The sequence below is a fragment of the Artibeus jamaicensis genome, unplaced genomic scaffold (genome assembly GCF_021234435.1).
Source record: "Artibeus jamaicensis isolate MK-2021 breed Jamaican fruit bat unplaced genomic scaffold, CSHL_Jam_final scaffold_1019, whole genome shotgun sequence".
In the NCBI taxonomy this organism is placed as follows: domain Eukaryota; kingdom Metazoa; phylum Chordata; class Mammalia; order Chiroptera; family Phyllostomidae; genus Artibeus; species Artibeus jamaicensis.
Genome location: NW_026522025.1, coordinates 5,351,397 through 5,376,496, shown reverse-complemented (window position 1 = coordinate 5,376,496; position 25,100 = coordinate 5,351,397). Strand labels below are relative to the sequence as shown.

The 25,100-nt window shown below is 48.4% G+C and overlaps 1 protein-coding gene across 2 annotated transcripts in view; it reads left to right on the top strand.

Annotated features, from left to right (window-relative positions):
- USP24 (ubiquitin specific peptidase 24) overlaps window positions 1–18,940 on the top strand; it is a 136,857-nt gene extending 117,917 nt beyond the window's left edge. For both annotated transcript variants that reach the window (XM_037161426.2, XM_037161418.2), the window contains exons 57-68: window positions 1,526–1,642; window positions 1,875–1,967; window positions 3,526–3,628; window positions 5,165–5,286; window positions 6,188–6,301; window positions 8,196–8,261; window positions 10,230–10,296; window positions 11,447–11,525; window positions 13,422–13,497; window positions 13,899–13,985; window positions 14,364–14,474; window positions 16,303–18,940. In XM_037161426.2, coding sequence (XP_037017321.2) covers window positions 1,526–1,642; window positions 1,875–1,967; window positions 3,526–3,628; window positions 5,165–5,286; window positions 6,188–6,301; window positions 8,196–8,261; window positions 10,230–10,296; window positions 11,447–11,525; window positions 13,422–13,497; window positions 13,899–13,985; window positions 14,364–14,474; window positions 16,303–16,365 — 1,098 coding nt within the window. In that variant the 3' untranslated portion in view covers window positions 16,366–18,940. The remainder of the gene's footprint in view (window positions 1–1,525; window positions 1,643–1,874; window positions 1,968–3,525; window positions 3,629–5,164; window positions 5,287–6,187; window positions 6,302–8,195; window positions 8,262–10,229; window positions 10,297–11,446; window positions 11,526–13,421; window positions 13,498–13,898; window positions 13,986–14,363; window positions 14,475–16,302) is intronic.
- Window positions 18,941–25,100: the final 6,160 nt, after the last annotated feature.

Here is a 25,100-nt window from a genome sequence, read left to right as displayed (position 1 = left end):
CAAATTCTAGAAAGTGTAGCTTCAAATTCAGTTGTTGACTCTGCTGTGCAACCTTGAGCACATTCTCTAAGGAAGACATTTAATCGTGGACAGCGCTTGACACCCAGGCCCAGAGTTCTTTCAGCGTAGTCTGACCAGGGGTGCGCCGTCAGACCAGATGACCGAAGGAGCTCTGCTCGGCCCGGAGTGAGCCTGGAGGCCCAGTGTGCCCGCAGGAAGGACCTAGAAGACTGTCTCCCAATTCAGGAATCGTGAGGAAGTTGAGATTTACTCAAAGGCAGTGGTTTTTAGTCAGCTTAAAGAACAACACCATTTTCCAAGCAAAGTGTTACCTGGATGCAGAAGATATGAAATAGGTCATTAGGGACTGCTTAGGACAGTTTGGATACCAAGGCTCTAAAATACCCCTGTGGAAGTTTTCTAAGATGTTTAACATAAGGACCTCTCTTTCTCCTCCCGCCTCCCATCTATCAACCCATAAAAAGGTAAAGATAGAATTAGTGCAGTCTCTCTACAGATGGGGTCCAGTCACACCATGGCACCCCACTGACCTCTAGAGGCAGGACTGCAGGTGATGGAAAGGGAAGGGAGTGGTGAGGGACGTAAGCAGGGAAGCCTTTCGCCTCAGTAACTTCTGTCTGATGTCCAGATCCAGCTGATGTACTTTATGCCAATTTTCCCCTTGTAATGGAATTGGTGCCTCTTGCCACCCACTTTGCATTGTAAAGTACTTTGAAAATGAAGTGCTATATAAATGCTACATTTTACTGTATTTATAATGGGTGTGACAGGATGGACGGGAGTATTTTAAAAGTCTATGAACTCCATCTTCAGAGGAATAACAGGAGTAGTAAGCCGTGTCTTAATTCTCAGATCACAGATGAATTTCTAGAGACTTGTCCACAAACAGTTGGGGTGGGAGGGAAAGAAGAAGTAATGTGATAACCAAAATGGTTTCTAAACAAATAAAATGTTTTTCAAAGCTTTCCATGAGGCGTCAGCGGGCTTTCAAGTAAGTTCACAGTTGAGTCAATATTGCCGTTGTCATTCTGTCAGGCTGTTGCGCTCCATTTGCTCCATTGGCTTGATTTCTAGCCCCTATGCCTGTGTCTGTGTTTTTTATTCTTTGCATCTGTGATTCTGTGAAGAAGTAGCGTAGTAGAGGGAGTTACTCAGAAATATGTTTCCTCTAAACCCCACCCCACCCCCGCCTTTTTTTAGGAGACAGAGAGGAACTGGCTGTACAGAAAATGTGCCCATTAGGTGGTAGAATCACACCCTTGACTCTGAAATCTAAGAAACCAAACTAGGCTTTCCTGTTAATTATTCCTATAGCACCAGTCTTCCCCGGCAGGTACAACTGATCATCTGTTTCTGCTCTCCAAAGCATAAATTCATCTGAGTCTGGATCGTGTCAGCCAGACTTCCCTTTCGTTCTTACGGTGATTTACTTCAAACCAGTCCTGTTTCGCGTGTCTGTCTGACCTTGTTCTCCCTTTTGTGCTTTCGCCTTTCCTCCGACCAGTTCAAAAGCCTTCACCAGTTACTGGAGGTACTGCTTGCTCTGCTGGATAAAGACGTCCCAGAAAACTGTAAAAACTGCGCTCAGTACTTTTCCCTGTTCAACACTTTTGTACAAAAGGTAAATGACTTTTTTCTAATTCCTTTTTATAGTACAGAGTACTTACCCTCTGAAGGAATTGTGTACGTAGGAAAAATACAGACTGGTTACATATGAACAAGTATTTTCTATATGTAAATTACAGCATTTAAAAATTTAGTGACTCCTTGAAACTTCTCATTTAATTGTGTTTTTAAAACCAGGTTTTGTCTGGGTGGGGATCTAATTTGTCCTTCTCCATATCTTGTGACAGCAAGGTATTCGGGCTGCAGATCTTCTTCTAAGGCACTCAGCGCTGCGGCACATGATCAGCTTTCTCCTGGGGGCCGGTCGGCAGAACAGCCAGGTAACGCCTGCTGCTGTAGCCCGGGGAGTGGCGCAGGTTCTCTGGTCACTTGACCACTCTGTGCAGGTGACAGACATTTCTAACCTTATACAAGTCCAGGTACAATAATAGTACATATACTTTAAAATTCTTTATTGTTCAGTTATTTTCATAGCTTTCTCACAGAATTTCCCAGTAATAACAACCCATGGAAGTGACTGGAGTATCAGTTAAAATGTGACATAGCGTAGGAGGAAAGACTGGTTCTGATGGGGGCGGGGCAGGGTGCAGACTCCTGCGAGGAATGGTGGCCTTGGGCCTTGCACTTGCTCTGTGGCACTGTGAGTGAGGGCATTTGGGTGGCAGTCGCTTCTGGGATGCTGATAACGAGGCCAGAATTCACATGTGAAATCGTACTGTTGCACCCTGAAAGATCACTACTGCTTGGTCAGGAAATGGAAGGGAAGCTGCTTCGTAATAACAGGGTTTATGTATGTGAGCTCTGAAGTTTCTATATTGGTGTGTTTCTCCCATCAATTATATTTCTTTTGTTTCACAGATTTAAAATACGTGTAATGTGAACATAGAGTTATGATAAATACTATTTATAGAGTACCTATTATGTGCCAGACACAACTGGTCACTTTATGTTATACCACTGATACAATTCAGTAAAACAGGCACCTTCATCCCCATTCTCAGGCGAGAATTACAGTGCAAACAAGTTAAGTGTGACTTGTTCCAGGTCACACAGCTGAACTGTTGTGGAGCCAGGGTTCAGACCCAGCTCTAGGTGCCCTGTGTGTGCATAGTGTCAGTTTTCCTTCCTCCGGTAGGGGCAACGTGCGTGCTGCTTAGGCCTCCTCAGCTCCCAGGCTGCCACTGTGCTGCTCTCGTCCTTCAGTGTTAAAAAACGAGTTACGGCACAGCAGCCTGCTCGGTGGAAGGATGGCATGTCAAGGTTTATAACAGCCGCTTTTCACTTAAGCTCTTCCACTCCAGGGATTCCACTGATAGTGGGGACTGGTTTAAATCTACTCCAGTCTGGCAGTACATATGATCAGTATTCTCTGCATTTATGGAGCACACAGCATCGAAGATGTTTTCACTTTTCAGGTTTCATCTGGTTCTCACAACCACAAAGTGGCCAGAGCAAGTAGGTTATCTCTGCCATTGTCCAAAGAGGTCAGGCGGTGTTCAGTGCGAAGAATTCGCCCACACCCACACAGCGCAGTGTGTGGGGAAGGGCTCCAGCCCCCGCTGTCCAGCCTCATGGGTTTTCCCCATTATACTGAGGCACAGGCAAATTACCTGGTACACAGTAGGCACTCAATACCTACATTGGAGTACACGAATGGATTTGTTTTAGAATGTCTAAAGGGGAAAACACTGTTAAGCTAGCTTAACGCCTATGATTTTTTGTAGTTTGACCGCTTTTACTATTAGATACTTAGAAATAATCGTGGCCCAAATTATGATGAACCAGCACATCCTTTCCCTTCTTGTCTCATGTTATTTTTTTAAAATATATTCAAGTGTCTAATCAAAACACGAACATGCACCCTATGTTCTCTGACAGATACGGCGATGGAGCTCAGCACAAGCGCGAGAGTTTGGGAACCTGCACAACACAGTGGCGCTGCTCGTCCTGCACTCGGACGTGTCCTCCCAGAGGAACGTCGGTGAGCTCTGGCGCGTGCTCTGCGCATCGGGGAGCCTCAGGGGCCCTGAATTTGCCAGTAGTGCTTGAAGGGTAGTTAGCAATTCAGTGCACATTATTCGTTTCTCATTAAGCTATCGGATATTGTTTTAATTGATGTTGAATTTCACTTTATTTTACTAGTTTGTCACAAGAGAAAGTCAGTCATTTTTTTGATAGGAAGGGTATGTAAGTATTAAAAACTTACAGAATTAAAGGCTACTTTGGAGTTCATTTATTACCATAATTGGCACAACTGATGTAGTGGTGCGGTTGCCAGGGTGTGGGTTGGAGTCTCCTAGCTCTGGGAACTTGACCAAGCCACCTGACCCTTTGATTCTCTATACAAAATGGCGGTATTAAAAACAACCCCACAGGTATACTAAGGATTAATGAGATAAAATGTTAAAGTACTTTGTGAAAACAAAGGGGATTCAGCTGTACTTCACGTCACTGGAGTGCATTTGAATGTATAAGGTGCAGGCGATAACATGCCCCACTGGCGGTAGTTCAGTTCTCACGTGACAGAGCAGGAGCCCAGACCGCCCCGCGCAGCTGTCCCCTCCCCCGGCCCATGTGCGCTGGGTCGGTGCTGCCCCCAGGCATTCCCATGGCAGCACGAACACAATTGCAGTAATAACACAGCAAAGCAGCTAAAAACCATTCACTGTTTTTGGTGTGTTCTGTTTTTCCGTGGTCCTTTAGTTTAGTTACTGTGTTTATAATCCCCTCAGCAAACCTGTGAGAGGATACTACCCTCTTATGTGAGGACGCTGAGATACAGAGAGGTTTACTGACTTGCACAAGCCTCGCCACTAAGTAAATGGCACGGCAGCCAGTATGTGGATGCCAGCCCCTGACTCCAGGGCTGTGGGTGGGTTTTAGTGCCATGGGACCAGTAAGGACCCACTCAGGAAGCCGGGTGGAATCACACACAGCACTCTGCTGGAAATGCGCACTGGCTTAAGGGAAGTCCGGGAGCACCTGGGTTGTCTGAGGTAGACTCTCCTTCCTAAGTCTGTTTCATTCACCTAAAAAGACAAAGCTACCTAATTCATTAGTCGAGATAGGTTTGTAAAAAAAATAGTGTCAAGTCTTGTTTTTCTAGCAAATGGGATAACCCTTCCGTGTGGGTTAATTCTGCTTAGCATCTGTGGTGTTCGAGGAACAAAAGCGTCTTGTCCAATGTCTCTTCCGAGTCACGTCGGGCATTTTTTCCATAAACAATTTATATATTTACTGCTTTGAAAGATTGTCTCGTGGGGGTTGCGGGGAAGGGGATCACTAGGATTCTAGCAATCTTAATGGGCACTGCTACAGCTTAGGCAGACATTGAATTAAATAGTTAGACATTCTGTCCTGTCTGCACGGCCGGCTTCCTCACTGCACTGTGAGGGAACAGGTTGTGAGCACTCGGCAGTTGTGTGTGTGAGTCTTGAGAGGCGGTGTGACCTTGCAGATGTCTATTTCATGAAATAACATCAAGTGAGACGGGGTCTGTTTCTCTGGCCTCCTGAAGCTCCCGGTGTGCTGAAACAGCGGCCGCCCATTAGCATTGCTCCCTCAAGCCCTCTGTTGCCCCTCCATGAGGAAGTGGAAGCCTTGCTGTTCTTGTCTGAAGGGAAACCGTACCTGTTAGAGGTATGTACTTGTTCTTCGAAAGCCATTTTCGAAGAACATTTCTACTTATTTCTATTTATTTTCTCTTTATTTCTATTTAAGGAAAAATACCTTTTGTTATTAGTTATATTTTGCATGTTATTCTGACGAAGCAGGGTATTATTAAAAGAAGAAATGATCTTTCAAGTTAATTTTTCTTCCTATGTATCATATATGTCAAAAGAAATAGTCATTGAAAGAGAACGTTACTGGACCTCCCAGTGCAGCCCAGCTGGCTACCCCTCCTCGTCCCAGTAGGTGCATGGCGCCTCACCAACCACAGTTCCTCAGTCTGTGGTCAGAGGTTTTGTTCCCAGCCTCTTGTATGTGTCCCGGCCCCAGAATAGTACAGCTGTGAAGCACACACTTTCTTTTTAAACCCCAGCAGTGTGGAAGTGGGCTGCTCAGCCGTCTGTCATGGCCTGTCTGCAGCCAGGTCACATCCCCTTCCACCCAGAGCCGCCCCTTCTTGACACTTGAATCCTCCAGTCCTTTCATAACCGGCGTTCCGTATGTATACAAGTCTGTGCCATGGTGGTCTTTCAGCTCCATTAACAGTGCTATGCTATATGCCTTTTTTTAAGCTGAACATTATGTATTTTCCGGATCTGTCAGTAATTTTAGTTTGGGAAAGGCATTTACTTTTGAAAATCTGATTAAAGTGACTCAAGAAAAAAATGCACATTTGCACAAAACTATGTTAAATTTCAGACAGACCTATATACCCTGAAGTCTATCCGTGGAGCTCTAGCAGTTAAAGAAACCCTATTTTGAGGCAATGTTGATGATATTAAATCAGAATTAGTTTCAGTTAAAGCCAGAAACAACCTATGGACAATTAACCGGCATAAGAAGAGCTCACTCTTTTCTGCCCTCCCACTAGGTGATGTTTGCTTTGCGAGAGCTGACGGGCTCGCTCCTGGCGCTCATCGAGATGGTGGTGTACTGCTGCTTCTGTAACGAGCGCTTCTCTTTCACCATGCTGCACTTCATCAAGGTGGGCCTCGGTCAAACCACGTGACGGCCTGGCGCCTGTGCTCCCAGATAGGGTGCTGCTTGTAATGTCCTTCATTGTTTTTCCTGGTCATAAAAGTACTGGAGGCTCTTTTTTAAAAAAAGAACCCCAAATAACAGCATTCACTGATAATCACTGTGAATATTCTCTTATAGATCCCTTTTATTTTCTACACATTTATTTGAACATAATTGGGATTTTATTGTCTGTGATTTTGTGCTTTTTTTCACTTACCATTATAAACATTTCACATATTGTTAAAAGTTACTGTGAGTATAATACTTCACCCTCTCATGTACCGTGGTTTAACCATTCCCTTACCAGCAGTGTGTTTTGTGTGAGGTTCAGCTTTCAGCTGTTAAGAATACTACTTTGTAGTTAGTAACGCTCTGGTGACCATTATTGCGCAAAATGTTTTCCAGTTTTGGATTATTTCCCCTCTGGACATTAGAAATCAAAAGCAGGTTTTCTCACCTGAAGTGGGGACAGAGCTCAGTGCATAGCCCTGGTCAGCGCACTGACTACTGCCAGGTGTGCAGTGCTTCCTGGGGGCTGAGCACTGTTTCCAGCCTCTAACTCACCTAATTCTCAGGCAGTCCCATGAAAGGTCAATGCTGTTTTATCCCCACTTTTCCGCTCAAGAAACTGAGGCCCAGAGCAGTAACTTGCCCAGGGCCGTACAGCTGGTGGGTGGCAGAGTGGGAGCCTGGGCACTGGCAGTCTGGCCCCAGGGCTGTGCACGAAACCAGATGTTTTGCTGCCTTTTTGGGGGCCAGTAGAAAAGCCTTTAAGCCTACATACATCATTTCATTCATTTTTAACCTTTAATTACATGGATAATACATGACTACGTTCTCTTTTTAAAAAATTAAAACATACAAATAAGGCCACAGCTCACTTTGACCAACGCCAACCAGTCGTGTCCCCTTTCTTCCCACCCCAAGGACCAACATTGTCGCTTTGGTGTGTGTCCTTCCAGGCCTCTTTCTGCACATTTACACCGTGTGTGTGAGTTTCTGCCCACAGCATTTCTGCCACACCCTCGAACCTGCACCAGGATTTATAATGCTGATGCAGGTGGCACTGATAGGTAGCAGGTGACTAGTGGATTGTGTCTTCGGACTCCTATTAAAATGTGGTTTCCCCTCAGCGTTTTCTCTGCAGACCTTTATCAGAGGTGACTGAGTTCCTCTCTTTACTACTTACTGATCATGTGACCTTGGGCAGTTTCCTCCTCTGCAAACTAGAAGTGGGACCTGACTTCACAGATTGTGAAGACTCGGTGGGGTCTGCTATGCAAAGTGCTTGCTCAGTGCCACGCCTGACACCTTCAGGGTGTGGCGTTGTGATGCAGGGTCCGTTATAGTGCCCTCTCCCTGTGTGTGTGTAAGGTTGTTAAACACACAAGAGCAGTGTGTTTTCTGAGCCTTGCTTTCTTCACTCAGTGAGCTGTGGCAGATTTTTCTCTCTTACACACTTAACTCGTGGCACACTCATCTCAGAGCATACTCACTTGCATTCTCATAGCTGCAACAGCGTAGTCTGGAAAACGAAATAGGACATACACGGTGTAAGTGGAATACAAATATGGGCTTGTTTAGTGACTTAAAATTCCCTTGCTGCCTTTCCTTCTCTCTCCCTCCTAATTTCATAGGAAAGCACCACAGAGTGCTGCAGCTGGGAGGACCCTAGAGGTTGTTTATTTCACTCCCCAGATTTAGCATTTGGGGAACTTAAGGCCCCCAAAGAGAGGAATTGACTTTGCCAAGGTCAGCCAGACAGTGCAGAACAAGGGCTTGGATCCGACACTGTTGACTCCACTGTGCTTTCCACGAAAGACTTACTAGAATTTTTATGCTTTTTAAAAACATTTCAGAGCCAACTAGAAACAGCTCCACCCCATGAGTTAAAGAATACGTTCCAGCTACTTCATGAGATATTGGTAAGTCATAAGTGTTCTGATTCACTCGTATTTATGTATGTATTAGTCAGCGTTGTGTACACATAAAAAGTTGTGTCTTCTCCTATTTTTCCATTTATTGTTCTGTACTTACTGAATCTTCTTTATATCAGTCATTTTTTTGCGCATACTGATTTGGAGATGAGCGGTGATAAAACTCTGCCTCACGGGCTCACAGTGCAGCGAGGGAGCTAGACAGCGGCACAGGCAGCGGCAGTGCCGGAGCAGAGGAGTAGGGGTAGCCCCGCTGCCAATAGGGAGCCGTGCTCAGCACACGTTATCTTGTTGAAAACTCACAGTCATCATCAGGGTTAAACCATTCAAATCTGAATGAATGATTGTGTTTGTACTAATAAAAGTGTTTTGAAGGAGCCATTAGACTAAAATGTAATTGACTTACAGGGTGCATCCCAATTTTGGAAATATAAAAAATATAGCTAAATTATTTAGCTGTAATCAACAAACTACAGTATCACATTAGAAATTAGAACTTACAGAGGTGGAATGATTTGCCCAAGACCAACCTTTAACAAGTCACGAAGCCAGGATCTGAACCAAGTACTTAGCCCCATAGCCCCTGCTCTCCCCTGCACCCCTAGATTGCTCCATGAACTGCAAGTAAGTGGTGTGGCTGGAAGTAGGGGGGACTACGTGGTGCATGGGGAAAGAAGCCCAAACCAGATCATGAAGGGCTTCAGGTACCAACGCACAGGGACCCTTTCCCGAGCACAGCTGCACACTGGTGCCTGGCAGCCCAGTGCTGCCTGTGTTCCTGTTTGACTTGGCCCGAGTCGTTCTGTGTTGTTTTCTAATTCCTGGAGTCAGCCTCTCCTGCAAAAGCAAGTCATCCAGTCTGGCCCTGTCAGCCCCAGTGCCTGCATGCCACAGTCACCTAAAGCACAGTAATGCCCACTTCGCTGATCCCCTGCTGTCCTCACTACCCCTCCAGGTCTGATGGCCAGCCCATTGGGCTCATCTCTTGTCATCCTGGCCTCTAGACTGTTTAAGGTTGCAGCCCCAAGCTGTCAGTGCTGGGTGCCATGGAAGGGCGTTGAGCAGGAGAGCTCTGGGGCCTTATTTCTGTCTCAGAAAGAGTCCCCTGGCAGTTGTTTGAAGGATGGAAAAAACACTGTTGCAGTATCAGAATCTGGAATAACACGGCCTGTGCTGAAGAGACACCAGTGTCGAGAGGAGCACAGGACCTATCAAGAGGTGTTTGGAAAGAAAACCAATAGAATCTGGTGACTGGTTGTGAGCTAGTGAGAGAGACTCGCCCAGAGATTCCTTAGAGAGAGAGGGAGGGACTGGGTTCCCTTTACGTCCCTGAGACCTTGGCAGGGATGTAGAGGCCTTGGCACAGGGCAGACATGTGACAAATGCTTTCAATTAAGGAACTACATCATGGATGCCATTTATTAAAAGCCTGTCTTGCTGGTCTTTACCTCCTTTCAGTCCCAGTGCTTCTACAAACTTTGGAAGGTTGTTGCTCCTCAGGAGTAGGGCTCTGTATTGTTCGTCTGCTCAGCAACAAACCACTTACCCACTGCCCTGTGCACAGCTGAGCGCGAGGGGCACTGGAGACACAGCGAGAGTGAGGCGCAGACCCAGCCCTGTGTGGCGTCAGCCTCCCCATCGGTCTGTAGAACCGTGTTGTAGCAGAACTTGTTGGTAAACCGGTCAGACCATAACCCTCTTGTCCCGGCGAGCACGAGATACACATCCATGTAACTCAACAGAGAACTGCAGGTGTTGGTAAGAACACATTGACAAGAAATAAACGGGTTCTCAGATGTTACCTAATAGTTTCTCATCTGTAGTTAAAATTTAAGATACTGTTGTATTGGGTTTTGTTAAGTTAGAAACTGAATCTCCTGATTTTTTAAAGGCACCAGTAGCTGTAACACAAGTTCCTTCTTTCGTTTATCAACCTTTGTTCCCTTCCACTCACAGATCATTGAAGACCCCATACAAGTGGAGCGAGTCAAATTTGTGTTTGAGACGGAAAATGGATTACTAGGCAAGTGCCCCCGGCCCTAATGGGCAGTGTCAGCAGTAAGTGTGCTGAGAGCCAGCCAGCATCCCCCTGCCCCGCTTCCCTGGCATCGATCTGTGGGAATCGAGCAGAAGTCTGAGTAAGGCCACTGGGTTCCCTCACTCTAGTCGTGAGCGTCAAAACCAGAGAACCTGGTCGTCCCAGATGCTGTCCTACTTTCAGTCACTGCAGTGCAACAGGGGTTCCTGTTACTGGGTCGGGTGAGGTTCCAGGGCGCTGTGACTTGTTTCACATGCTAACAGCACTGTGTGACACAGTTACTCCACCCTGTAACCGTTGGGGAGGAGAAAACGAAAAGCTCAGACTCGGGGTGTTGTCACACCCATGAAATGTGACTGCTTTCTTACCTCTGCTATGAATGCACCCAGATTTCTGTTGTCTACTCAAAAGATTTTCACCAGTGTTTTTGTTTGCAAAAAGCTGAAGTGGCTTTAGTGAGCTATTTCTTAGAAAAAGTTTGGTTAAAAAGAGTCTTACCCACCTCCTACCATCCACCTGTATTTCCAGTTAGTCCAAGTTATTTCACATTTTGCTCATGTATTAAGAAGAGATGGAGGACCTCCTTTATTGCAGAAAGGAGACTGAAGCTACAATGCTCTGCAGCTGCAGCGTTCTGGGTCACGCGCCCTCGGAGTGGTGGACTCTACTCAGAGCGGCACCCGGGTGCTCAGGAACTGACCGTCGTACACTCCTCAAGAGCAGGGTCCAAGTACCACTCCTCTTTAGATCCCCAGAGCAGGAAATATTTGGTGAACCCAGCTAACACCACACATTTCTTTGATCACACTAACAGAGTAAAACTGCTCTTCTGTCAGTAGCAGTGGATGAGAAGCTCAGAGGTCTTTGGGTGAATAATCAGCCAGTATAAATTTTAGTTTCTTTCATTTCTCCCAGAAGCCCGACTTCCATCACCATGTATGTTTCTTGAATACTATTTAGTATTTCTACCCTTCAGAATTGGGGGGGTCCTGTTGAGTCGCCACCATGCTTTTAATTTACTTATTTATCTGCTTATCAAAGTAGTTTGCTGTAAGTCTTTGGCACAGGAGAGTTGTGACTACTTGGACCCACTTCCAGTTCGGTGCTTTAGTGTTGAACTTTGCTCTCCCTTTAGCTCTGATGCACCACAGTAACCACGTGGACAGCAGTCGCTGCTACCAGTGCGTCAAATTTCTGGTGACTCTTGCTCAAAAGTAAGTATTGACTCACAAATGCAGGGAGAACACGGGTACAAGTCATATGTGACCAGAAAATAATCTGCTCTGTGTTGGTACCTGGAGAGCCTGGCTCAGGCAGGGTGTGGTCCCTTGCAAGATGCAGCAGCCTGGTCAGGTGACCTCAGAGAGAGGTGGAGGGGCCTGTGAAAAGAGTGACAGACCTTACGAATCCGAGAAACAAGGCTAGACCCCCAGCCCAATGCTGGAAAGGCAGGAGTCAGGGTGGATGTTGGGGACATTGACATCAAGATTTCCTGAGCCTTCACTCAAGATACTGTTCATTAATATGACTTGTTACCAACTCTTACGTTCTAGGTCCCCACTTTCAAAACAGTCTCTCAAGACAAAGTCATACTACAGCTGCCTACACTTACGAATCCAGGCGCTGTGCCAGATGCTGTCTCTGCGTTCTCATTCAGCCTCTGCGGCAACTTCGGGGGCTAGGTACCCTTGGCAGTCCCACGCGCCTGTGGTCAGAGCCGGGACCTGAGCACAGGCCAATCGACTCCACACAGAGTTCTTTTTTCTGTCCATTCAGTTGTGGTAAAACACACTAACATAACAGTTCCCATCTTAACCATTTCTAGGTGTGCAGTTCAGTGGCATTAAGTGCATCGCACTGTTGGGCAGCCATCACCACCACCCCCTCTAGAAACATTCAGCTCCGGCGCTGAAGCTCATCACCGCCAAACATTGAACACTAACTCCCCATTCTGTTGCCCTCCAGCCCCTGGCAGACATCAGTCTGCTTCGTATCTCTGTGAATTTAACTACTCTGCAACCTCGTTAAAGTGGAATCATATCCTATTTGTCCTTTGGTCACTGGACTGTTTCACTTAGCACAATGCCCTCAGGGTTTATCTGTGTTGTAACACGTCAGAATTTTCTTCCTTTTCTAAGATTGAACGGTATTTTATTGTGTAGCTGTATCACATTTTGCCTATCCAGTCATCTGTCAGCAGACACTTGGAGTGCAAAGGCTCCCCCTGTTAGAAGGAACCCAGTGCACTGCCACTTCAGTTCCCCTTCCCAGCTCCAGGGCGGATGAGGGCAGTGAGCAGACCACAACACCGTTTCGGACTCCTGCCCCAAGCCGCCTTTTAGCCCACTTTATTCTGCTCCGGGTGTTTGCTGATTCCTGGTCATGGGCATAGCTGTCCTTGGACTTGTACCAAGATAAGAAGAAGAAATCTGTTTGACTTAATCTGTGGCAGTTGAGTATCCTAAACAGACACTGATGAGAGCCAGTGGTGTGTCCATTAATTAGGTATGATACTGGCAGCAGGTCATCACAAGCACTTGCCCAAGAACGTTTCCAAGTAGTGTTGGGGCCCACAGCGTGTCTGGTGCCCGCAGACGCCGTCCGGAGACCAGTGTCTTTATATGTACTTCCACACCCTTCGTGCATTTCTTCCGTACACACCAGCTGGTGGCAGTATTGCCGGCAGTACTAGCTTCACATATGAAGGACAGCTTTCCAGAAAGGGGGCAGCTGTCCATGTTTAAAAACAATATTCTTATTCAAATCACAGATAACAAAGATCAGTTTGGTTCTGTCGAGAGGTCATTTAGTAAATGTACTATTTGTTTTGTAGTTTTTTATTATACTTTTTATTTCTCGACTTTGAATTTTAATAGAACTGAGTAGATGGATTAGAGACAGATAAGAGACTTTTCACTACATACTTACCTTTTGTTACCTTTTGAAGTATATAACATGAACATATCCAAACAAAAAAAGAAAAATTTAATTTAAAGACAACTGGATTTCACTGAAAGTAGCAGTTGTTTTTCAAAATGAAAAGGTGCTGCACATTCAACACGGGTATTTGCAAAGAATCTACTTGGCTAACAGCAGTCTCCAATGGCCAGGTGTCCTGCTGCCAAAGAGTACTTCAAGGAGAACTCCCACCACTGGAGCTGGGCCGTGCAGTGGCTGCAGAAGAAGGTAACCACGCTGCGCACTTCGCTGGTCGTCACAGGGGCCGACGGGGGCGTGTCTGTCGGGAGATCTCTGAAACTTAATTTGAAACTAGCCTCAAAATAGTTGCAGGCTTCAACATTTGTTAGTACACTTGACGCCTGTTTTTATGCATTAAATTTGTGTCATAGTACATTTACCTTTACAGGTAAAAAAGTGGGGGCGATTGGATAAGTAGTAGTATTTCATTGAGCTTTTGAGAGTGGAAGTGAAATTTTCCAGGAAAGAATCTCCTGAAGTGATAGAAGGTCTGGATAGATTTATATGCTGTTTAGATGCTTTTACATTCTCTCATCTAATGGTAGAAATTATGGGCTCACGTGAGCTTATTTGTCGTCTCTGATGGTGTTTTTGACCTTCCATCTTAGATGTCAGAACATTATTGGACCCCGCAAAGTAATGTCTCTAATGAAACGTCAACTGGGAAAACTTTTCAGCGAACAATTTCAGCTCAGGTGAGGGTTGTCTTTGGTTTTGTGTGGCTTGAAATGCCTTAAGTAGAATTTTTAGTACGTTTTTCAGAAACTGCAGCTTCAGAGAAAAGAGGTATAGGTTGAAAATGAGAAAGGGCAAAAGAAATGATGAAATTTCTCTGAAAAGGCAGCAAATTGGTGTACAGTTTGCAAACAGAAAAGAAAAGCAGTGCGGGTTGGTCATTGCAGCCCCCACATGGCACAGAAGTTGAGGGGTGCTCTGGGGGCTGTCCTGAAGGCACCGCCCTCGACTCTCCCAGTGCCTCCCAAGGTCACGTGAAGGGCAGCCTTCCTTGGTGGTGCTGCTCCCGCCACTGCACACTCCCTGACTTTTCCCTGCTGTGTTTAACTCTCCCACAGGACACGCTAGCGTACGCCACAGCTCTGCTGAATGAAAAAGAGCAATCAGGAAGCAGCAACGGGTCGGAGAGCAGCCCCGCGAACGAGAATGGAGAGAGGCACTTACAGCAGGTATAACTGAGGGGCACGTCCCCGCGCGGAAGGGCAGCAGCTGCCCTGACGGTTTCTGAAAAGAATGTTTAGAATCAGGAAAAAAGCCGACGCCGGCTCCATCCTCCAGTTACCTCTGTTCAGGACCACTCACAGTGTGCTAACAAAGTGGAACAACGCTGCAACGTAAAATTCATTCAGGGCTTTGCCCTCGGCCTGTGGCTGGCTGTTCTGGTCACATTGGAGAGTCCTGATAAAGCCAGGCCACGGCTGTGTTCGTTCCAGCTTATTCCTTCTGCCGAATTATGAAAATTCACTCCCTCCAGCATTTGCTTTCACCAGCCTTCCAGGAGACGTGGACCTTTGAGAGGAAGGGCCTCATGACGTTAAGATCTACCTACTTGTTGGAGAGGTTAAGGAATAATTTTAAGCTTACTTAAAAATTTCAGCCCTGACCAGTGTGGCTCGGTTGGTTAGACAATCTATTGTCCCATAGACCGAAAGATCACAGGTTCAATTCCCAGTTGGGGCACATGCCTGGGTTGCTGGTTTAACCCCTGGTCAGGGTGCGTACAAGGCAGCTGATCAGTATTTCTCCTTTTCTTTCTCTCTTTATTCCCCCACCCTGACTCCCCCTCCCCCTCTCCACCCACTTTCTACCCCACCCCTTCTTCTCTCTCTAAAAAGCAATGGGGAAAAAAATGTCCTCGGGTGAAGATAAAAAAAGATTTTTTTAATTCAGTACTACCGTAGTAGAAAAGGAATAAAATATGTATTAAACACCCACTGCACAAAGCCATAAATGTAACGTAAATGCAGTAAATGTCCTGACGCGTGTGTATCTTCTCTCTGCTCTGCACCCTTCCAGAAAGGCAGCCTCCTCTGTGGCTCCACACCAGGGCTTGGCAGAGGCCTCATTAAATGAATCTCGTTGATGTTAGGCATGTTTTTTTTTTAATCTTTAAGATTCTCATGATGACCTTGTGAGGCTGTTATTGCCTTGACTTTACAGAAGGGAAACTAAGGCTGACCTCCTTTAGTTGCAGCAAAAATAAAAGCTACCAGACAAGAGCTCCCGCAGCTGCTGGTTCCTGGACTTGTGGCCCCCTCTCTGCCTCTCCCCCTTGTTTTCTGAGTTCTAGATACAGCGGCCTTCTTTTAGTTTATCGAACATACTTCTTCCTTCCCCTCGGGCCCTCCCATTCTCCCCGTCTAACTCCCACTGAGCTCACCCATCATTTTATAGGGAGTCTCTTCCTGCTCCTCCCCACCCCCAGGCAGATCGGTCTCAAGGGCCATGGTAGACGCTCAGAACTCTCAGTGTACAAGGTGGGGCAACAGTAGGTTTATAGTTGTGAGCCCATGAAACAGTTTGTTCTTGTATTATTTATTTTCCATACGAACAGCTGTAAACATACTTTTGCCCCACCCTGTATAAACAAAGGCCACAGTCGGTGACGGAGGCAGAATTCAGACACAGGAGTGACCAAGAGCCATCTTTGGCCATGTGGCAATTTCTGACACAAAGCAGATGTTGGGGCAGCCAGCGCCTCTCCCTGCTTTATCCCATTGCTCCCAAGTTCTAAGGAGAGCTGCCTGCCTTGTTGCATGGTAGTGTTGTAACTGTAGGTGAGTCTCTGGTTTGCTTCAGTGACTGAATGAAAACAGAGAAATTTAAATTTTGCATAATCAGGAGTTGTCTAATACAAATGTTATAGTCATGTTTTATTATTCTTAGGTAAACAGAAAGTTGTTTAAACTATGATATACAAGTAAGTCAATGAGCATAGAACAGCCTTTCTGTCTAACTTTCCCTGGCATGACATTAACTTCCTTTCCTTTCTCAAAGGGTTCAGAATCACCCATGATGATTGGTGAGCTAAGGAGTGACCTTGACGACGTCGATCCCTAAAGGAATACTCCCAGCACACAGTGCAGAGTCAGATTACAGATACTGGATGCCCGGCACCTTTTTGAAATCAAAGTATCATTTTGAACCCTGTAAAGAACCAGACATGGGGCTGAAGGAGCCTGCAGTGGCCCTGAAGGAGCGTGTGTTTAAGGAAAGCACTCTGTGGCCAGAAGGGGGAGCTGTTTGGCAGCGGGAGAAGCCAGGACTGTGGCTCAGCTCTCCCAAGGCATGATCCACATGTGGATTTCCATTTCTGTGGCAGTTTGATGAAATAAAGCCGATGGCAGACTTCCGATAGGTGAACATACAAGAGTGAGTGAGGGTAAAGCTGTTGCTTTCTCTATGATGCTACAAAAGATATTCCTTTGGTTTTTATATTTTTTAAAAAAGTAAGCTGCCTTTAGATGAGTGGGGGCAAATTTTTAATCTTGCAGTGACATTGATTAGAGATATCCCATTTAAAATAATGTAAAGATATGTGATAAAATCCCTTTTCATTGTAAAATAGTAAGGAATTCCGTTTACACAGACCTTTGTATTTAATATGTCTCCCTATTTGTACGGAATTTCAGATGTGGGTTTGGATGAGAGTCCTGGGCATACACTTGGATCTTGGTGAAATGTTACCAGGATCAAAAATCTGGAAATTATTAATCTCTGAAGGTATTTTTTCCTGATATAATTGAAATTGAAAAGAGCAATAAAAAAAAAAAAAAAAACCCTGTGTTCCCCAGAAGTACAGGGCGAATTCTCTGACATCAGCCATGCCCGAAACAGATTTTAAAAACAGCAAAAAAAAAGCACTTTAAAGATATAATTTTATTGAGTTAAACTTCATAAAATCATCTTTTTAATGCTTGGAGACATATTGAATAAACTGTAGTCTTAAATCATGTGATCTGCAATCATTTGCTTTTGCTTAAAACATAATTACTGAACCCCTTGGTTCTGGTACATGAGGTTAAATATTTGTATCAGGAGATCTACTTGGTGGGTTTCTAGTCATTTTAATGCAGACCAGGAATTTGGGACTTTGTTTCTCTTCCACGTGAACATTAACACTGAAAAGACAGGGACAGGGTTTATAATATTTTCCCAGAAGTAACTAGAAAGCAGTTGAACGACCATCATTTAGTTGTGATTCCCAGGTATGCTACCGTTCCTCCGTTTCAGATTAGATACCGGCTCCCCTTGTACTGGGGGGCGGTGCCTGTTTAGCATGTTGTGTATTTTGTACGTTTTGTATTTTGAGTTGCTGCGCAGATGTCCAACTAGGGGAGCCTTAGGAAGTGCCAGGTTGCTGCTGTCCGAGTTGCCAAGTCAAAGAGGAGTGTCCAGCCCCAAGTGCCTTTCTGGTGGCTTCTGCATCTGTGGACACGTGACAGGGCAATCAGCTCTTCGTCGCTGCCCACTGTCAGTGACCCAGTCGTTTCACTGCGGTCAGTTGAAATTACTGCGCAGCCAGGGTGCAGGGTGCTGTGGGCAATTAACGTAACCGCCTGCAGGCTGGTGGTGGCTCTCGTCAGAGACACTGAGTAGACCGAGGGCCAGCACTTACGAGCAGAACTGCGCCCTGAGAAAACTGGTTAGGGGCGGGTGGCACATTTTAATGGTTCTGATGTTCTCGGAATTTTGAATGTGATGTTTTAAAATTCATTTTGAGTATGTGAATATTTCATTCCCTACTGTGTTTCTCTACCCCACCCCACCGCCATCCTCACAAAAAGATTGTGTGGGACATGACATTGAAATGCCAGTGATGAGATGTGTTGGGATTTCATCGCTAGCAGCTGCACTCAGGAGCCCAAATTCAGGAGTGAAATTGCCACTTCTAGTCCCTTATTTCCTATGGAAACAACGCCTTCTGCACCCCAGCACCTGCTGTCCTCACTGTAAGGCTTCATCAGGATCGCCGTCACAACTGTGTGTCACATGCGCCGGTTAATTTTGCTTGCATTGTTGCTGCGATGACCGTCCCTTCCACTCAGCCAGTAACCACTCGATTGCCAACAGCTGCAGTCTCCAAACCTGCTGATGACTTTTTTAAATGTAGTGCCACCAAGAGACAATTGTGACAGGCTTACCTTGGAAGAGTTGTCGTTTTTATTGCCAACTTTTTTGGATGAAGATGTTTTTATAAATCTTTCAAAAATAGGAATTGCACAACTAACTCAATGCTGTATGTTCTCATGAAACTCCCTTCGCAAGGCCCACTGCAGCTGGGTCTGCACAGCAGAGGCGTCCTGGGGAAGAAAACGAGCATCCCAGCAGGCGTCGCGCCCGTGACTCCTCACCCGGTCACTGACAACCAGATCAAGCCTAGGACCTAGAGAACCGAGTCCTCAGACGGCCCTGTCTTTCCGCCCCCCCCCTACTAACATTGAGGTGTGTGCAGTTACCTTCTGAGCTTGGAACAAGCAGACTGGAATTTTCCTCTGCTACCTCTTGTGTACAGAATCTTGTTTATAAAATTAAGGAAGTAGATAAACAGGAAAGAATCTTAATTTTAATTTGGTTCATGAGTGGCAGTTCTTAGGTTCTAAGGGCATAAAATAAATTTTTCAAAAATGGAGAATTGGAGTCTCACTAACATCTTTCTGTGGCTGAGAATGATGGGGCGTGGGTGGCTAGCGCAGGAGATGTGTGGTTCCTTTCGCACTCTGTGCTGGTGTGAATAAGAGCCACTTGAACCATGAGGGGGTGATGTAGGTCTGAAGCCTTTTGCTGTTTTGCCCTCTGGATAGCCTGACCATTGTAGGATTCTTCTGCAAAGCTTGGTTAATGATGCCAAACTCGGCTGATAGCTGACAGGCATCTCCCCCGTAGCTTCCAAGTCTCAAGTGGTCCCCTGCAGAAATCATGCCCTGGTGCAGCACGGTGACTTTAGCTAGACCCCTCTGCTCTTGGTCTCACTCCTAAAGTCCCATCTTTGTGCGCATGGCTCCCATTTCCTGAGATGTTGGCCTCTGCAGACCTTCCTCTTCTGTGGCCCACGCCCAGCCCTCCCTCCCCACTCCCAGAATGCCTGCCAACATCTGCAAGAACCAAGCCATTGCCTTCTCAAATCGTGGAGCCGTCAGGGTGTGGCCATCCAGGAAACTGGCGATTCGGTGCCGTCTTGGGGAGGGAGGCCGGTCTCTCCAGTGCCCTGGATACGCAGTCCTCTGGCATTTGGGTTTTTGCATGTGGCAGCTCTTGAGTGCTTTCCGTGATGCTACCTCATCAGAAAGAAGAGTTTGGGAGGATTTTTCCCTTAGCCCTGGCCTCCTCACTGGTCCTGCCTGCTGCACCGATGTCCCCCTTTCTCACCACACACGTGTTGTCCACCACATGGGACCCACAGCCAGCTGGTGTCCAGCCCTCATAGGCAGCGGTGACCTGCCAGGGCCCAGAGACAAAGCATAGGCGGGGCGCGGCGCACTGCCCACCAGTCCTGAACTCTGGAGCCTCGCCAGCACCCGCCCTCCCACACCTTCCCATCCCAGGCAGCACAGCACCACGCGCCTGGAAGCAAAGCAGAAACCTTGGGCTCACCCTCCACCGCTCCCACCTGCGTGTAGCCCCTCCTTCAGACGCCAGGGTCCTCTCTCCACACTCCCACCCCAGTCTGACTCCTCCCTGCCACACCCACTTGTCCACAGCCACCTCCCTGCTTCTGCCTCCATCACCTACAGCGGTCCTAGCACAGCAGGCAGCGTGAACCTGCACGAACCCAGGGCCCACCTCAGCTCAGAGCCCAGCGTGGCTCCCAGTTCATGCCAGCAAAAACCTGTCCTTACTGTGGCCCTCAAGCCCCACCAGGCCTGGGCCTACCCCTTCTGTGGTTCCCCTTCACTTGGTTCCCAAGTCACTGGCTGCCTGTCAGTTCCTGGCACCCTCCAGGCGTGTTCTTTGCTCAGAGCCTTGGTCCTGACTGTTCCCTCTGCCTGAAACACTATTCCCTGGGATGTCCTCCACCTCTGTGAGACCTCTCTTGAATGACCCCCTATTCCAGAATGACTGGTCCTGCTGACCTCCTGGCCTCGGCACAGGCCACCAGGGTCCTCCACTTCCCGTTGGGAGCCGCAGCTGGGGCAGAAGAGGGCTGGCTCAGACACTTGGATACTGACGGGCCCTCTGCCTCTCCTCCCCACCCCCATCAAACACCATCTTTTTAGGGCCCGAGGCCAGAGCTGGGGCTCCCAGAAACAAGTCAAGGTAGGAAACAGACTGGTCAGAGCATCAGGACTCCTGGGTTCTCAACTCATATCTATCACTGGCCTGCTGTGTGACCTTGGGAAAGCCACTGAACCTCTCTGAGCCTTAGTTTCGGGGGGAGGGGAACATCATCTCTTCACTCAGAGATGGGAAGAATGTGGCAGGCCTGAGAAGTTAGATCAGGAGATGGAAGCCTCCAGACCCCTCCCCACCCAGCCACCCAGGTAGAAGTTCAGGGTCAACTTGATGTCTCTCTGGGGCACTTGGGACCTCCTTCCCTGGGCTTGGGAGTCAGACACAGCCCCTGGCTACGAGACCTCAGGGAGAGCTGCCCAGCTATGCCAAGCCTTGGTTTCCCCACATGTGAAATGGAAAGAGCCACGGCCCCTCCTCACAGGGAGGCTGTGGAGCTGAAATGAAGACAGAGCGTGAAGCACAGCCCAAGTTGCAGGCTCAAACCCTCGGTCAGGACACATACAAGAATCAACCAATGAATGCATCAATAAGTGGAGCAGCAGATTGATGTTTCTCTATCTCTCTCTCCCCCTTCCTCTCTTCTCTAAAATCAAAAACATATCCTTGAGTGAAGATTTTAAAAATGGTTACATATTGTCCTGACAAACATCGTCCTGCAAAGCAAAAGGCAGCCAGTTCCATTCCCAGTGAGGGCACGTGCCTGGGTTCTGGGTCCCGTCCCCATTGTGGCTCGTACAAGAGGCAGCCGAAAGATGCTCCCATTGAAGTTTCTCTCCCTCACTTTCTCCCTCCCTTCCCCTCTCTCTAAAAAAAATTAATAAAATCTTTTTTACTGATGTAGCTCAGTGGATTGAGCACGGGCCTGCAAACCCAAAGATCACGGTTCGATTCCCAGTCAGAGCACATGCCTGGGTTGCAGGCCAGTTCCCAGCAGGGGACACACGAGAGGCAACCACACATTGATATTTCTCTCCCTCCCTCCTTCCCTTCCCTTCTAAAGATAAATAAATAAAATCTAAAAACAAATCTTTTTTTAAATGGTTATACACACACACACAAGACCCTGAAGTGAGAGGGCCCTCGGCGTCTGTGCTGTGCTTGGAGTAAAATGAACACGCGGCCCCTCCTGCTGCCACTGAGAAGCCCCCGCCTCCGCCCGCAGCCTCGCCCTGTCTCCGCAGGGTCTCACTCGCCCTGGCACCACGAGACTTGCTGAGCTGGGTTTTCCTCTCTGCTTAAAAGATGACGGATTTGAGGAGGCTGGGGAGGGGAGCACTCTATCGACATTGCAGAGCTGAGTCCAGTGGATACAGAGGAGGGAGGAAGAGCGCCCCGGACAGGGAACCACAGGTGCACAGGCCGGAGACCAGAGGGGGTGGCGTGGAGGGGACCGGGGCCACCCTGGTGGCCGCAGGGCTGGGGTGCGGATCCGTAGGAGCGTGCAGTCTCTTCTGGGGACCCTGACTTTTCTCTTGGAAGGTTTCGATTAGAGGCATAAAATGTTCTGATTTACATTTGTTTAAGTTTATGTTTATTGTTTTTAGAGAGAAGAGAAGGAGAGGCAGAGGGACATCGATGTGTGAGAGATGTCTTCTTATGCACCCCGACCAGGGACCGAACCCACAATGCTGGCATGTGCCTTGACCGGGAATCCACTGGCTGCCATTCAGTTTGTGGGACTAGCCCAACCATCTACGCCACACCGCCCAGGGGGTGATTTACATTTTTTAAGGGCTGTTCTGAGCACCGTTAAGAAACCAGACTGCAGCAGACAAACAAGCCAGGAGGCTGTGAGCCCCAGTGGCGGCCCAGGGGAGCCGTGGGGCTGTGAGAGGGTGGGATTCCGGATGCATTTTGAAAGTGGAGCCTGTTGCGCTTTCTGACCATTTAGATATGGAGATGAGAGAGAGGAGTGGAGGCTCGGAGTTTGGGCCTAGGCGACTGCAAGGAAGGGGTTATCCTTTCCTGGGCTGGGAAGTGCAGCAAGGGGAGGCTTAGTGGGGCACCTGTGGGGTTCTGGTGGTGCCTGTCTGAGCCGTTCACCTGACCTCGTGCCACATCGGCAGGGGGGCGTGTCATCCAAGTTCAGGGGGACGCTGGGCTGGGAGTGGTCAGCATATCAGTGATACTCGAAGCCGATGACTCTCAGCCATCACCAAGGGAGCGCGTGTCCAGCAGAAAGAAGCAGTCAACCGGGCCAAGTAAGGAGAGGGGGACAACTGCCATCGCAGGTCCCGCGAAGGGGTCCCGAGGTCCGAGTTAGCGGTGTAGAGACCACCAGGATGGTCTGACTGGCGAGGGCTCCAGAGAGAGTGCAGGAAGAGGAACGGGAGACGCCAGCACGCAGACAGCTCTTTAAAGGAATTGTCCTATAAAAGGGAGAAAAACAGTGTTGTGTTGGGGGGAGCGTAAGCCAGGGTGAGAGCCAGAGGGCGGATGGGAGGGTACAGCGGAGAGGGAAGAGCTGGCAGTGCCGGAGGGGGTTGCTCAGGGAGGTGAGAAGCGACGTTTTCTGGTGCAGAAGGAGAGGATTTGTCCTCGAGATGAGACGGGCACAGACACTTTGTCCTGACCACAGGTGGGGAGGTGGGGGAAGAGGGCAGAGTCCCGGTGGCTGGTGGGTGTGGGGCGGGAGCTGCTGGAGGCTCCCAACCATCTAACTCACATTGAAATAGGGAGTAAGGCAACGGCTGGAAGGGAAAATGGGGGAGAAGGTTTCAAGGGTTTGAAGAGAAAGGAGAAGATAGGACATTGTCATCTTCAGGGGTTAGGGGCACGGGCTCCTCAGGCAGGTCACTCAGGCCCTTCTGTGGGTCCATCTCCTCATCTTTAAAATAAAAATAAGACAAGTTGAGGAGAGCGATGGGCTCAGGAAATACATGAGTTTGGAGGACAGCCTCAGGGTGGAACCAGAAAGCCTGTGCGTTTCCCTCCTGCTGGAGCAGTTGGCAGACAGCGGAGTGACAGCTGAGTACACGCAGGGTCGGGCATATACTCACTCAGTGTGACAGCAGTGGGGCGAGGGAGTCACAGCGTGTGCGCCAGAAGTGGACATGAGGTCGGGCTGGGGAGTCTCAGCTGGCCAGAGGCGAGAACCGGAGGTGAAGGGTCAGCAGCACCAGCGGGGGTGGTGGGTGCTGAGGAAGAATGTGGGGGTGGGAGAGGGCTGGAAAAGGGGAAAGTGAATGCAGGTGTTTGAGACCGGGATTCTGGAGGACATGCAGCTACAGGTAGCAACAAGGCAGGTGTCCAACCTATTGGTATCTCTGGGCCACACATTAAATACACAAGCACTAACAAAAACGGATGAGCAAAAAGAAGGTTTCAAGTAAATTTACAATTTCGTGTTGGCCCGCGTTCATAGCCATCCTGGGCCGTGCGTTGGACGCCCCTGCAGGAGTACAGTCGTGAGAGTGGGAGCCTGAGGAACAGTGGGGCGGGGGTGTTGGGAGATGGAGAAAATAAGAGTCCAGAGCCTGCTGGAATCACCCAGCAGGAGAAGGTGACCGGGAGCTAAGTCTCCAGAACATAGGTGTGGGGGGGGGGGGGACTGATGACAGGGGCTTCTGCGTAGACAACTCATGGAGGACAGCAGGCCAGTGATCTGGAAGAAGCTGGAAGGAGCGGGGAGACCTCTTCCACACCTCAGGCCCCAGGGAAAGGGCAGGAGGAGAGGAAGGTAAGGAAGCAGTGCGCTTGGGAGACAGGGAATTGAGGCCGAGCAGGCAAGGGAAGGAATGTTCTGAGAGGTGTGTGAGGACAAGGGTGTTGCTGGTGGTGCACCTGGTCTCAAGGGCCCAGTGAGGGTTTCCGGAAGGAAGGAAGGAAGGAACCGGGAAGGGAGGAGATGGACCCGGAGAACAAGGCCTCCCCCGGGAGTTTCCAGTGGCTCTGGAGCAGCGCCACGCCTGTCTTGGCCAGCAGAGGGCGGCAAATGCACAGGGTGAGAACCCAGGGTCTGACCACCCAGGCCAAGCAGAGCCCAAGCATCGCTGGTGGCCTGCTCTAGACTGTGGAACAAATGAAACCACGTCCCCAGGGGACAGGACCCAGGGCTGGGATCTAGAACAGAGTTCTAATCCCAGCTCTGCCACCAAACCCATGGCGTGACCCCAGGCAAGTCGCTGCCCCTCTCTAAGCCTCAGTTGACTTCTCAGTGTAATGGTGGTGATGATTCTGACCTTTGAGGAGCTGTGGGCCTGAATGAGATGCCAGTTCTGAAAATGCCTTATGTTCTCATGGCACGAGCAAAGGATGGGAGTTGTGGGGGTTGTGTGGCTGCCCTACTGCTCCACACCAACACCCAGCTGTGTCTCTGGGCTGGAAACTCGGATCCAAATCCCCAAGGACCAGGGTGCAGGACAAGAATCCGCAGCAGCTCCGGGGCCCCAGAACAAGGGCCGGTGGAGACCAGGAGGAATGTGGTGCCATTGGCAACTGCCGGGGCCACGCGCCTTCACCCCTGGCCAAAATATTTCCACCACCTCCTGGTTAGGGCATTAACGGTGCAGGGAAGGCAGCCAGCCATCTGAGCTCGAAAGAAGGGTCAGAAGCCTTGAGAC